The sequence below is a fragment of the Thamnophis elegans genome, chromosome 2 (genome assembly GCF_009769535.1).
Source record: "Thamnophis elegans isolate rThaEle1 chromosome 2, rThaEle1.pri, whole genome shotgun sequence".
Taxonomy (NCBI): domain Eukaryota; kingdom Metazoa; phylum Chordata; class Lepidosauria; order Squamata; family Colubridae; genus Thamnophis; species Thamnophis elegans.
The window spans coordinates 67,496,031-67,510,997 of record NC_045542.1 but is presented as its reverse complement, the minus strand read 5'-3'; the positions used below and the strand labels follow the sequence as shown (position 1 = coordinate 67,510,997).

At 39.2% G+C, this 14,967-nt stretch overlaps 1 protein-coding gene across 1 annotated transcript; it reads left to right on the top strand.

The window, feature by feature from the left end:
• Positions 1 to 4,062: 4,062 nt before the first annotated feature.
• Positions 4,063 to 8,596, top strand: C1QTNF2 (C1q and TNF related 2). Its single transcript, XM_032211752.1, has 2 exons — positions 4,063 to 4,315; positions 7,694 to 8,596. The coding sequence occupies exons 1-2, from the start codon at positions 4,072 to 4,074 to the stop codon at positions 8,305 to 8,307; spliced, it is 858 nt and encodes a 285-aa protein (XP_032067643.1). The 5' UTR covers positions 4,063 to 4,071; the 3' UTR covers positions 8,308 to 8,596.
• Positions 8,597 to 14,967: the final 6,371 nt, after the last annotated feature.

Here is a 14,967-nt window from a genome sequence, read left to right as displayed (position 1 = left end):
AGAATATAAACATTGGTGTCACCAGATCAGACACCACATGGTTTGAGGTCCTGGGCAATCAAGCACATGGGCAAGACAGAGAGAGATTTATACCCTCTCTTGGGCCCTGCCTTAGAGTTTCCTGTTCCCGTGTAAGGACAGGTATCCTGATTGGTTGTCAGACTCATGGGGCCATGCAGTGGTAACTTTGTAGGTTGTCTTGAGTCCAGGCTTGGTTGAACCTTTCTGGGTGATGCAATATTCCCAGGTGCCATGTGATGAGATGGTAGAGGGCTAATCCTAGTAAATCCTGAGGGTAAAGATTTTTTGTTTTGTAGATAAGCTGGCCCAGTTTTTTAGTCTTGTAGATAGGTTGGCCCAGTCTTGCTGGTGCTATTAATGAGTGGGGGGGGGGGGCTGCTTTCCAAGAGCATGTTTCTCCTTTTCTTATTCAGGGAGGTATAATATTCTGCCTTTTTAATATTTCCTAGATTATTTCATTCTTTTAAGAGAGGGGTGGGTGCTAACTTCCTACAATCTAGCATCTATTCCATGTCATTCTTGTAGTCTCTTATCTGTAAGTCCACTTTCAATTCAGTTTGTCTTGTCAAATAAAATGTGTTCCTTTAGAGACATTCTATCAACAGAGGAAGACATTTCTGTTGTCATTGTAGTAACTTCTGACTCCATTATTTAACAATATCCTTCAATATTTCCATATAATTTATACTAAAATCTCATTTCAAATTAATCTGGACCTTTAGTCCATTTGTAATTTTCTAAAATCAGTTTAAATCAACTTTTTGCTGTTTATTTCAAAAAACGTTTAAGTTCTTAAAGCTTGTTGTTAAAAATGTATTTCATTAAGGATTGAAGGCAAACTCATCTGGTCTTTTCAGACTTGTCAATCCAAAGGTTCCTAGTAGCTGAAAAGCAATTAATAAGTAATTTCCAAATGTTATTAGAAAAGGAAGCATGCAAATTCTCTGCTCTTTCAAAGGTGCTGATCACAATTTGAACAAGATGACTATTCCCTCATCACCTAGTGCTCAAAATCTGCAGAGACCACTGCCTAGCAGTCTCCTCATGAGGAGAAACTGTCTGGAGCACCTTTTGATGACCTTCCATCCTTTCCTTTGTGTGGAGAGGTTCAAAGTGCTGAACTAATAACCAGTTGTTTGTTCTTGGTCATACTCATCAGCTACACTTTTTGTGTAGCTGCAATAGTCTACCAAATACTATTTGTGATATTCTACCAAATTTCAAAGGCATCCATATTCTTCTTCTTATGCTTCTTCAAAGAGATTTCAGCCATTTTCCAAGTATGAATGACTGCACTTGTATGGACACTGATATGAAGGTGCTCCATGCTGATAACTTGTCATTCAGATTCTGAAAATAGACCTTCTCTAGAAGAAGAGTCTACCTGGGGGATAGGAGGACTGCTGTAGTTGCTCACTTATGTTCCAGAGTGTGTGTCAGGAGAAGATGAAAACACTACTTCGAAACTGGAGCCACAAAGGATGAATTTGGGCTGCCTCTACATGGAGATAGGATAATTGCGACATCAAAAGGACATCACATCTAAAACCAATTAGCAGGCCATCTTCACAATTCACAGGACATCAGTATGAGTTCATATGAATCACACATTTTTACATACATATGAACCATACAACCATATATTTTTCTGACCCTGGTACTTTAGAATAAAAACAGTAACCTGTTAATGCTGTACTCTGTAAGTTGTTCTCCTTTCCCAGCTCAGGGTGTAGACATTGGTTTTAAGTCTTTGATAGCCATGGGAAAAACAGATGTTTTCTTTCTTATTCTAAGTTCTAGCTAGCAAGTTTGTGTTTGAAGTCTAGTGGTTTACTAATGTTTATTTCAACTCTCTGATTGATTCAGAGAGCATCCAAGAGAGCTCTGATATTTTAGAACATATGGGGGAGGACTTGGCACCCCCCTGTACTATTTTTCATGATTTTGGTATGTACAACATAAAATAGAGGAAAATATTGGACACTAGTCTAAAAACAAATATCATTTTCAGGGCTCATTTAATCATTCTCTTTCAGTTTCCCACTCTCCTGTGTGGTCTAAATTATACATATTTTTAAATGGTGGAATTATGTACATAAAAATAATTCATAACACATTTTTCCAGAAAGCTATTTGCAGTGAGGAAACACATCAGAAACTCTGCTTGATCTCCATTGCTCCCTTTCCCTGAAGACATACAGTTTTATCATTCCTAATTCTCACAGATTAAGCTATTCTAGGAAGTGATTATACTCTGATTTTATATTGTGTGATTTAAACTTAAACCTCCTCCCTTTAACTTGGAGTCAGAAAATTGCATCCAAGTGCATCCTTTTTTTAAAAAAATGTGAGATCTCTTTCTCTGTGTGATATACACACATTTATATATCCGTGTCTCCTTCTCCATGATCTCCACTCTATCTGATGGTCATTAATTTGCCTGTCCCAGTTGTAAGCAAATTTTTCATGTCCTAAAAAAATGTTCTCACCCTTCCGATGGTCAATACTCTCGATGACTCACTTCCAGGCCAATGCAATTTTCTTCTTGCTGCATAAAGCTAAATATTTTGTTACAGAAATTGCCCAATCTAAGACAGAAATAACAACAAAGGAAGTAGAGCCTGTGTCGGGTGCCAGTTCTGCTGCCCCCCTTCCTCATATCTAGTCTGACAATATCATTTCAGGACCTAATAATATTTTTCACACCTTTACAAATTGATGTATTTACTTACCTTCCAATATGATACACGCTATTACTTTCTATCAGTGCCCCACTATTTTCTGCATGTATTATTTCATTCATTTGTTGATTAATTTACCTCCCTCATTTTTGAAGAGGCCACAAAGGATACTTGGGATCTCCACTACTTTTATATGTTCATCATGACACTATGAGGTTGGACACTGAGAAAGAGTGAAGGGTCCCAAATTATCCATGAGCTCTCGGGTTGAGAAGGGACTTGAACCTAGATGTTCCCATAACTTTGGCCACTGCATTATGCTGGGGTAGTCTCAGTATACTAGTCAGGTAGGTTAGCCTCATTCTACAAAGGAAAAAAAAGAAAGAAATTGGTGCAAATCTGAAATAAGTGCAGGAGTGAGATTTCTACCAGTTCGGCTTGGTTCGGGCGAACCGCTAGCTCCAAAGAACACCTGAGAGCGAACCAGTTCGCTCCGACCTTCAGGTGGGCCCGCCCGCCTGCCCCTTGGCTATACTCATATATTTCCTTGTTTTTTAGCCCAGCTGATAGGCGTGGCAGAGCCAATTGTCGTGCAGTAGAAGGTAAGTTCTATAGCTTTGTTTTAACCCACTGCGCATGCGCGAAGTGTGCATTTGGCACGTACATGAGCAAAGCAAGAGCGCAAAGCTCACAAGCAGCAAACCGGTTATTAGACCAGTTGAATCACACCACTGAATAAGTGGGGAAGCCTTTCAGCCTTTCAGACAAGCAGACACCATTATTACTCATTTTAAAAAGGCAACTATAAGAACAAATTTCAATAAGAGTTCTTCCAAACTTTCCCTTTTGTTTTGTACCTTGTGGCTTTAAAAAACAGACTTGCTAAAGAAAAATTCCACTATTTGCATAAATCAGCTATCCAATGGAGAGAGTGGATTTGTATGTTACTACTTAACAATTCCTTGGGAAATGACCATTATTAATCACATAATCCACTTCCTTTAATTTCTTCATTTCATATTAATGCGTTGGTGGATCTATGCTTCTAACTCTGATAATATTGCATGTGTCGTATTATATGGGCTCTAGCGCTGTACGTAAAAGCTGCTACCAGAATAGATAATCCTGAAATGCCAAGACTCCTTCTGTGTTTGTGTGTGTGTGTGTGTGTGTCTGTGTGCTTTCTGCAGCAGTTTATCAAAACCACCCTTCTGAAAAGATTTTAGGATGCATTCCTAGTTCCTCGGACCCCCACCTTAAATGTTAATTACGTAACATGTTCCACTCCTGTAATGCTCCTGCCAGCCCTAGATGTTTCTTGCAACATGCACACATTGTTGCTTCTGTTTCATTTCTTGCAGGCATCACCATGATCTTCCTTTTTCTGGTTGCCTGGATTGCTCCCTGTATAGTTAATCAATTTCTCAGTAGCTTTGCCAAAGCAGACGTTCAGAAAAATTCCAAGCAAGTAATCTGCAGTGTGCTAGGGCCACAAGGCCCTCCAGGTGCTCCCGGAGCACCAGGTCCTCCTGGGAATATAGGAAGGATGGGTTTGCCAGGAAAAGACGGAAAAGATGGAGAAGATGGACAGAGAGGAGAGCCAGGGGATGAAGGTAAGAGATGGCTTCTTTTTCAAGATATTTTTCTACCTCAGAAGGAATCCAAAAAAGAATGGGGAAAGCTAAATCAGCCATTACAGTACTCAGTCCATTTTCTTTCATAAGACTTTCCTACGTAGTAGCTCTCTCCAAAATCAAATTAAGGAAGAATGTCATTTTTAAATATATTCGAACAACCGAAGTCTTAGTTATGGCATTTTAGTGGAGTTTAATATTTCAGAAGTCCCTAATCATAACTTACGATAGAGTACAACAAATGTCATTTAGAGGCTTCATACAGCCCACCAGCATTACTCTTTTATGGTATCCCAAAACATCCCAGAGCAGCTGGGGCTGAAACTTTAGATTTTTGGGGAGTGAAGTTTAATAGCAAAATGTTTTTTCCCCCAGATTTATAGTTGTTTAAAGCAAGGATCCCCAACTGCGAGCACAGCTCCACTTGCACAAGCAGCAGGCAAGCACGTGCACACATAAAGCTCCATTTGCACAAATGAAGTGGGTTCATCCTCTCTCCTGCCACCACCACCAGTCCGCAAAGCCAGAAATATTGGGAACCGCTGGTTTAAGGCATATATCATGTGTTTTAAAAAAAACTCTTTCCCAAAGCAGGTTTTGAACCTGCTCATTTTGGGAACCATGTGACTACTATGAAATGTGTCATATGGTCCTCCACATGACAGGTTACATTCACCAATTATAGGTTGCACAATGAACTATTGGCTTGAATTAGCATGTTAATTAGCATTAACATTCTAATTCAAGCTTTAACAGGGATTAACCCCTTTTACAAACCATAATGGCTTGTTTACACATGAGTTTGCACTTCATATTCAAGCACATTGTGGGATCCCCTGACTATAAAACATAGATATCATTGACGAATGGTCTATTCCAGGAGTGTCAAACTCAAGGCCCAGGGGGGACCAGATAAGGCCCTCTGCGTGCTTAGATCTGGCCTGCGAGGCCGCCCTGGAAAGAGCAAATGACCGGCCCGTGGTGCTTTTGCCAGCAAAAGCGGAGCGCAAGAGGGCCACTGGGATCCCTCCCGAGCCCCCTTTATGCTGGCAGATGGTTGCAGGAGGCCATCGCAGCAGAAAACGGAGCTCAGGAGTCTGTTTTCATTGGCAGAGTGCTCGGGCCACCACAGGCACCCCCGACACGAGTGATGTCAAGCCACACCTAATCTGGCTACACCCACAATGCCACACCCTAGGAAGTCAAAAACCACCCTGATGCAGCCCTCAATGAAATTGAGTTTGACACTCCTGGTCTATTCTACATTTCCATCAGAAATGAGATGAGTGGTAGGATGGTAAACGGTAAGATAACTCCTTACCTTTAAACAGCAAGTAAAAACAGCCTGTCCAGGTATATCTTTGAAGGAGGGAAACAAAATGACCAAAGAAGGCTTTTTGGGTGTTCTGTATTTTTACAAAGCTTTTTATCAGTTGGGCAAGTTGGGCCAGCTTTAGATAGTTCAGTTCATGTTTTGGGGGAAAAGAAACCCAATACAGTATAAATTAAATGAAACTGACACAGATATTAATATTCCTTCTGGCTCCTAGGCCTTCTCCGGGATGATATAGAGGAGAAGGATTGTGTCTGGAATAATGAGGCCAAATTGGGCTGTAATTGTGTTGTCTGGCTGACTTTGTTTATAAATAGAAATTATCTAACTCTTGGTTAGATGGAACATAAACTTCCTGCCAGCAGGACTCCTACCCATTAACAAAAATCAGGAGCAGCCTTTTTGCAGCTTTTTGGACTATTAAATGTTATAAGGCCTATGTTTTTGTCAGCTGTAGTTCACTTTATCAGATGCACAGAGCAACTGGACTGATGAAGGATTAAAACTGGAATATTTTTTTTTCATCCTAGTGTTTTTCTGTAAGTGCAGGGTCTACTTTTTTCAGATCAACCAAGTGTTGATCCTTTGATTGCAACAGAAATTAACCTACTGGCTTACCACCACAGCTGAGGTCATGGGCTAAGAGAGAGTGACTGGCCCAAAGTCACTCAGCCAGTTTTCATGCCTCTGGCGGAACTAGAACTCACAGTCTCTCAGTTTCTAGCCAGATGCTTTAACCACCACTTAAACTGGCCCTCAAATGATTTATGAGTTTAATATAGGATTTAAATTGGGACAAGATGAGGAAAACAGGATGTTTATGGAAATACAGCTTACGTGCAAGACAAATTACAGCTCATTTACCAATGAACAAGTGTAATATTTGTTTTTGTTGAGACTTTCTGAGAAAACTTAAAACCTTTTGGTGTAGATTCAGCAATCTCTCACTCAACTGTGTTGGCAAAATTTGTTTGTTTCCAAAATGGCCACATGTAATCTTTATTAAAAGTTTATGCTTTTTAATAAAAAAAATGTTTCTCAGAAAAGATCAGACTCCTCCTGATTTTCAGTTATCATATTGTAAATTAACATGGTGCTCCTTCTAACAAGCTGGCCTGCTTGTTAGAAGGAGCTTAGAAGGGACTTTGAAATCCATTGAGTGTTGTACTTATACTAGATTTTCACAAATTACATTCTTCCTCCTAAAAATTATTCTCCAGAAGGATTCAAAAAAATGAGGGTGTGGAAAGCAGAAGAATTGGCAAGAAGAATTTCCCACCCCACCCCCTTTCAGAGAGTGGAAATTGTTAAATGCAATTTCACTTGGGATCCTTCCATTTGCGCCAAAATGCTGGTCCAACCCCTAATTAGCATACAAACAGTGAGTAATAACTGCAAATATGAGCAATAATTCAATTGGGAGTTTTAGCAAACAGTTACTGCTTCTTATGTTGTATTTTTCTGCTAGAGAGATTCTACTTTTTTTTTTTTACTAAATTCCATTATAAAATCAAAGGAAAAAACAAAAGTACAAAGAGAGAAGGAAAAAAGTAATGACTTCTGGCTTTGTTTGAGACAGTAGATTACAAAAAAGAATTCGTATTAAACATATTGATTCCAATCCCACAGAACAATAAGCCAGAATTTTTAAACCGTGGTTTGTTCATCAAGCTGCAGTGGTTTCATTTATACATTCGGTAATAGCTTAGATATCATGACAAGCCCAGACAAACAAACTCTATTGTAGCTTTGCAGGATGCAAGAATCCATTTCCACCCCTTTTTTTCTTTCAAGTACCTATCTAGAAGAGAGTATATTTTCTCCACGTTTTCTAATGGAATGATCAGGACAAAAGAAATGGGGATACTGCTCCCATAAAATAATGCAGTTCAAAACCTCCCAATAGACAGACCTTTTTTTAATGCTTCCTGGGTTGCAGAAACAGTTTTGGTCCTCTGATTGCTATGTCCAAAAGATCCATGAGTCCCTTGTGTGATACTCATTGAGGTTGTGTTTTCTCGTAGGTACCCAAGGCAGGACAGGAAATCCAGGCCGGCCAGGATCAAAAGGGAAACCAGGAGCCATTGGCAAAGCTGGTCTCCGTGGTCTAAAAGGGCCCAAGGGCCCCACTGGAAAAAGCGGGGGCCCTGGAAAGAAAGGGCCCCGAGGAGCCCGAGGAGACCTTGGGATGTCTGGTCCTTGTAAATGCAACGCCAAGAAAGCCAAATCAGCTTTCTCTGTTGCTGTGACCAAAAGTTACCCAAAAGAGAGACTGCCCATCAAATTTGACAGGATCCTCATGAATGAAGGTGGAAATTACAATGCTTCCAGCGGGAAATTTATATGCAACATCCCCGGTGTCTATTATTTCACTTATGATATCACACTGGCCAATAAACACTTGGCTATTGGGCTGGTGTGTAATGGTCAGTACAAGATAAAGACATTTGATGCCAACACCGGGAATCATGACATTGCTTCTGGATCGACAATCCTTTCCCTAAAGCAGAAGGATGAGGTGTGGCTGCAGATATTTTACTCGGAACAGAATGGGCTGTTCTATGATCCCTACTGGACAGATAGCATTTTTACTGGCTTTATGATATACGCTGATCAGGATTATCTCAATGATCTATAAAGGGGAGTGCCAACCTCAACCAACCTAATGGGAGACAAGAAGCATGAAAAATTATGTACATTTATCTTTGAAAAAGTCCTTCAGCTACAAAAGCAGACCTAAGAAGACAATGGCTTAAGCTCCTACAATATTTATATAATTAATCTAAACCTTGGGGTTTCTTTGTCTCAGATGGTACAGACGCTTTATTCTTTTCCATAGACATGCACTCACAAATGGTTTCCAAACAAGAGGGAAAGGGACAGTGATGGGATTCAATTTTGTTTACTACCAGTTCTGTGGGCGTGGCTTGGTGGCGTGGCTTGGTGGGGGTCATGTGACTGAGTGAGCATGGCCAACTCATCACTCACGGCAAGGTGGGGTGGCACCTTGCTGTGAATGACACTGAGTTGGCCACACCCACTCAGTCACATGACCCCACCCCAACCAAGCCATGCCACCAAGCCACAGCCACAGAACCGGCAGAAAAGGCAGCTCCTGCGGCCTGTCCCTTTATGCCCCCCCCTTCCGCCCACGTCAAAGTACCTTAAAGGGACACTGCAGTCCGGCTGCCTTCCGAACAACTCTGCTGTGACACCGTCCCTCTGGTTCAGCAGGCCATTCTCCTGGCCTGGTCTGCCAATGGCGCGCAGCTGCGCACCAGAAGGCAATAGGATGCGCATGTGCAGCCAGCGCGAAGAACAGGGCAGCAACAGCGGTGACGACTTCAGGGCTCTCTTTCGGCCTGTAGTTTTCAGCGCAAAAAGCCTACAGCCGCCACCTCTTTTTTGGTACGAGAAGACTCCAGCCGCCACTGCCTGATTTAGTGGAAACCATAAAGAGTTGATCTCTACAGCTTTACAGACTTCTCAATAGTCTATTTTTCCATTGATGGCAATGCTTGCCTCACCCTTTCTCCTGGATCAAGCTAGCCATTATTCCCTTCCCTCTCCCCTTCCCCTCCCTTCAGGATCCTGTTTATGGGTTATGTCTCTTCCTGTATGCATTGTTTAAACATATCTGTCTTTCCCCATCCCATGGATACAATTATAAGAAAAAGCACTTAATTGCAAAATTATCAGAATGCTAGCATTTTACCTTCCCACTCAAATGAATAGAGGAATATTGTTAGGTGGCAGGGAAACCTTTACAACCTTTCTTTCCTCTTCAAGCTTCTCCTGTTTTTGCATACAACCAAAAACATGCACACCAATACTGTACTTTACCAAAAGACATTGATGGGTGCAGGCTGTAGGAATTTATCTTCCTTCCTTTTTCTCTGGAGTTGGATTTTGTTTCTATATCTGGCAGTAACTGGGGTGGGATAAAGTGCTGTGGAAGTGCCCAGATGAACTTAATCAGAAGGGAAAAAACAATGAACTATTGAGCCTTTGCTGAAACAATCAAAATATCATGTAACTAAGGACAATGTTCCAAATTCCACAGTGTCTTCATCAGGCTGAATTATTGATCAAAACCTAGGAAGCAGGTGAGAAAAGTAACAGAAAAATTGTAAAGTAGAGGAAAATTATTTTCTATCATAGGAAGTTGGGGCGTGTGTGAGAAATGGTGCAGAGATCTGCGAGGAAAATATCTGATGGATCTCACATCCTTCCATGTATAAAAGAGAGAATTCTAAATTCAGGAAGGCTTTGATCACTTGTGTCTGTTCTGGGGACACTGGAACCCAAGCAGATAACTGACGGTAGTGAAATTTGCCTATGGCTTTCCAAAATTTTATACTAAAATATTGCTAGGTGTGATTTTTTTTACTGAAGAAATACATTGGCATATTCTTGCTTCCTTGCTTCAGCTGACCCAAAAGCCTATTGTCAGGCAGAAGATGTTTATGTATCTCTGTGTACCAGAAGCAGAAAAATAAGAACTCCTCCCAAGTAAATAATGCATATGTCCATCCAAAGTAATAATATAGCAGACAATGGGAAAAGGTACAAAGGTTTTGTGAATTCAGCTCAAAAGTGTGTCTTTTTTAAAAGATGAACCGTTTCATTCAGACACAAAATAAATATATATTTTGGTAGCTTTTTATATGTACTGATGTTTTATCCTGATACAGTAGTTCTTGCATATCTAAATTGAAATTACTCGGTAAGGGGGGGAGCAGAAACTCAGCAAAGTATTGGCCAAATAACCTACCACCATTCTGAAGCTTCACAACAGTGCTCACTGCGCAAGGCCATTCAGAAACTAAACAGGTACTGGCCTCTTTACTCTCCTTTGTGCAAAATGCTGACCCAGAAATACGATTTTGAATTAATTAAAGCTGTTTTCAAAACAGAACTAAAGGAGTATTTTAGCCCATGTTCTTAATGCACACTTGCAAATAACTGAAACATCAGATGATTTTCAATTTGTATGTCTTAAGTTTTGGAAATTTGTATCTTCTGTAAATATAAAAAGCTTGTTGCCTCTCATATTTCCTGGGGCTCTTTGAAGTGTGCGACTAATAATGCATTCCAGATGAATCAAGATTGAGGCAGGGGAATGTTGTCCCCCACAAACTAGAGGTGGCATATTAACTTTTACAATGGAAAGATTCCCATACATATACATATGTGGGTGACAAAGCTACAACTACTTTAAAATTGTCTGATTTTTTTCAAGCTTTTAGCTACATCAGTACGTCCTTTTGGAAACTGCAGAATTCTACAACAAGCATTTAAATTCAAAGTAAGGAATTCTGTATCAGTTAATATTCATATTCTTATCTGAAGTGCTCTGACTGCAGGAAAAGATATGTTTCATATTTTCTTCTTTGATGTGAGCTCTACTTCCTACAATCTTTCAAGCACATTGAAAAGATTTCACTATTACTCATAAGCACATGAATAAAGATCTTGGCTAGACTAGACATCTGTGCTATTGGCATGCAAGGTGACTTACCTTTAAAGCAACCTAGAAGGCTTCTCCTGAGTATTCCAAGATTCTGTTGTTTTGACAGTTGGGCAGTTGTGAGATGTTGTCAAGAGATCAACTTAGAAGGAGTTTGCCTTTTTTACTGATCTCATGTTTGGTAACTATTTCAGTTATTTTCTCTCTCACACACACACACTATTCTTTTAAAAGTCATAGGCAATGACACTTTTATGTTACTTAGTAGTACTGGTATGTGTATATTAGTATTAAGTACTACTGTTTACATTTGGTGAGTTGCTAAGTGTAGCTATAATCTCTTCTCTACATTGTTATGAATCAACCTTACAAATTTACAAGAGAAGCTGTGTGCAAGTCAGCACTATAATGAAACTCTAGAAGGTAATGTATAATGTACCCAACACCACCTTTGTCAATCCTGGAACTTTTAACTGCAGTCTTCTTAGAAAAAATAATTTTAAGAGCTGTACTCTAATGAAGATCTTGAGAAAGGTAGATCCTATCAATCTCCATGTCATAAAGTGATTTGTACCCTCAGCAACTACTGTACAGATCTTCAGATAATCTGTCTCCAGGTTGACCCTTCAGGTTTGTTAATGGTTCATCCTTCAATAATTGAGACCATCTACCTTGTTGTTGGCCATCTCTTTTTTCCCATCCATCTTTCCAAGCAATGAAGACTTTTTCAAGGGATCCAAGTCTATGTATAATATCAATGATATTGTTTAGATAGTTTAGCTTGGTGATAAGATTACAGCTAAGAGTTTTGGCTTCTTGCAACTACTAATTAGAATACTCTGCCATACCAATACATGGTATGATAGATAAAAATCTAACAATGTTTGGGATCTAAATTGTCTTCATTTACTGTATATACTTTCAGGGCATATTGCTGTGCAATAAGGCCAAAATGAAAAAAAAGTAGTATGTTATTGTTTTTTTCTAATACTTTCATGATATTGTGCTGGAGCTCTATGTTTAGATGTGAAGAAACTACCCTGTTTCCCTCAAAATAAGACTTTCCCAGATAATAAGCCCACTTGGACTTTTGAGCGCATGCGCTAAAATAAGCCCTCCCCCCAAAAATAAGTCCTCCCTGAAAATATTGCAACATAGCAGCAGCCATGAGGTGACCACACTCGCCACCTCCTGCACCTCAAAAATAATAAGACCGCCCTGAAAATAAGGCCAAGCACTTATTTCAGGGGTCAAAAGAAAATAAGACCCTGTCTTATTTTGGGGGAGACACGGTAATAGATGTGGATATATTCTATGTTTAAGCATGAATAAACTGCCTTATAGGTATTTTTATTCCTGCATGTTTTGTTATCTACACATTTTGCTTTACAATACAAATACTTTGATTTTTTTCAGCCAGTATTATTGGACAAAAAAGCTCTGAAATGTAAGAAGTATAACTTTCTTTCATCTAATATCCTCCAAGACTACACTCTGATTTTCATCAGTCAATATGCCAGATTGGCTGCAGACATGTAGTCCAACACATCTGATGGGCATATGTTGAGAAAGTCTGTTCTATACCTCATTATTTCTGAGAGTTTAGGAATGTATCAAAAGAATATTGGTTCAAAGATATATTCAAGGCTTTCGTGATATATCTCATTTTCATCTGTATATAGAAGTATTATGATTGTGGAAAGAAAAAAAATCATATATTAACATTTACCTGTCCATTTTTATGCAAAAAATGATAATACACTAATCTAGTGTGAAAATATTTGATGTTTTTGCACAAATTAAAAATGTTATTTGAGAATATCTCATGAATAACTCAGAAGTAAATGTACATATGCTGTCATTTGATTCATTGTTGACATTATTGTCTTTATCTAATTTTAAATATTATGTTCTCAATTGTGATTAAAAAACCACTGATGAGAAAAAGTAAAAAAGAATCAGTTCACTGGTGTTGCAATTCAAACTTGCTTATATTTTATTCCCTCTATCCTGCCTTAGAATGTATGAAACTGGTAGTTGTGGAGGTAAATTAGAATGTCTGATCCAAAAATAAATCATGAAATAATTTATCAACTCATACATATAATCCCAATAACAAAGTTACTTTCTATGAATAAGTCAGTATTCCTCACTAAAAGGAATATTTTCCATTTGGGTCAGTCTTCTTAAATCTCTCTCATTGACCTTCTATAGGTAGTCCTTGACTTATAACAATTGGGACCAGAATTTCCACTGCTTAGCAAAGCAGTTGTTAAGTAAGTTGTGCCTGATTTTATGATATTTTTGCCTTAGTTAAGTGAATCCTTGCAGTCATTAAATGAATCCAGCTTCCCCCATTGACTTTGCTTTTTGGAAGCCAGCTGGGAAGGTTGCAAATGGCAATCACTTGACCCCAGAACACTGCAATTATTGTAAAATACATGCCATGCGCTCAAATTTTGATTGTGACTATGGGGATGCTGTAATAGGCATAAGTGTGAAGACCAGTCATAAGTCACTTCTTGCACTACTGTTATAACTTTGAATGGAAACAAAATGAATGGTTGTAAGTTGAGGACTGCCTCTATTTCTCAGCAATAACCTATCCATTCTATCCTTTTGTCTGTCCAATGATTGGCAAATGAACAAGACTGCCAAATAAAGGACAACCCAAATCTACAGTCTCTTCCTGCTTGCATCCATTCATAGTATAAACATGCCCAGGCTATCTATAATTATCTATTTTACCATTCCTGTCCCTAGACTTAGGGGCAGCTTGAAAGTAGCATTATATCTCCTCCTAGATCCTTCAAAGTAGCATTATATCTCTTTTATTGCCATATCATCCAGGAACAGCTTCAGGGTATATAAAATTGTTGGAATTTTTCACTCATTCTGTAGGGAAGTCAAGTGACTGGACAATGACTGTGAAGAGAAGCAATAGGTAGGTTAGAAATCGACAATAGCCAGGTTCCTGTTAGTATAGTTTGCTGTATAGATTCAAGGATGGTGGAGATAGAACTCAACAGTGAGAAAATGCCTCAAGGAATATTAACTATAAAGACTCTTCTCAATCAAATTTATAGACATCAACATCAGTAAGTAATGCCCCTCCCTTGCACATTCCAAGTTGGCTATCTGCAATAAGATACCAACCTTAAGTCTGAACTAATTTACTGCATTGGCATTAGACTGAGATAAATCCTTAAGACTCAATATCTAAGAATTTGCTGTTGGTCATATTGTAAACTAGTTTGGTGTATTGTAAGGGTTAAGGCTCTAGGTTATAGAAACACAGAGAAGATCAAATCCCATCTTAAGCACCAAGCCAGCTGGGTGATTTTGGGCCAGACACTTTCTCTCCGCTCTAGGAAGTAGACAAGGACATTCCCCAAAAAACTTGCCAAGAAAACTGCAGTCACCAAGAGTTAAAATTGACTTGAAGGCACCTCTTCCCAAATGGCCATGAGTATCAACTGTAAAGCTGAGCCCTCACTATTGCAAAATGTCTGGATATTAAGCATGTTTTTACAGCCCTTCAAGAGAAGCCAAGTCAGAGAGTGGACTCAAGAATGATTGCAACTCTATTTTATTCATATTAGCTATAGTAACTGAATCTTAAAAGCCTGTGTTTTCTCTACCCTCCTCCTCAACTCAAGACAGTTAAGGCACAACTAGTTTGAGTTTTCTAATTGTCCTACACTAAAATGTTTTTTAAATGGATGTCAAGCAGTTTCTCCAAGATCATTCCTGTGTTCCCTGCATTTAATATCAGGTAACCTACAATCTAGCACTCCTTCTCTGGGGAGTGTGAATCAAAGACCTCTG

What these genes read in the sequence shown, in the direction of transcription:
- C1QTNF2 (XM_032211752.1), top strand. Translation starts at nt 4,072, where the DNA reads ATGATCTTCCTTTTTCTGGTTGCCTGGATTGCTCCCTGTATAGTTAAT. An exon ending in AGGAGAGCCAGGGGATGAAG is followed by an intron (nt 4,316 to 7,693) that starts GTAAGAGATGGC and finishes GTTTTCTCGTAG; the next exon opens with GTACCCAAGGCAGGACAGGA.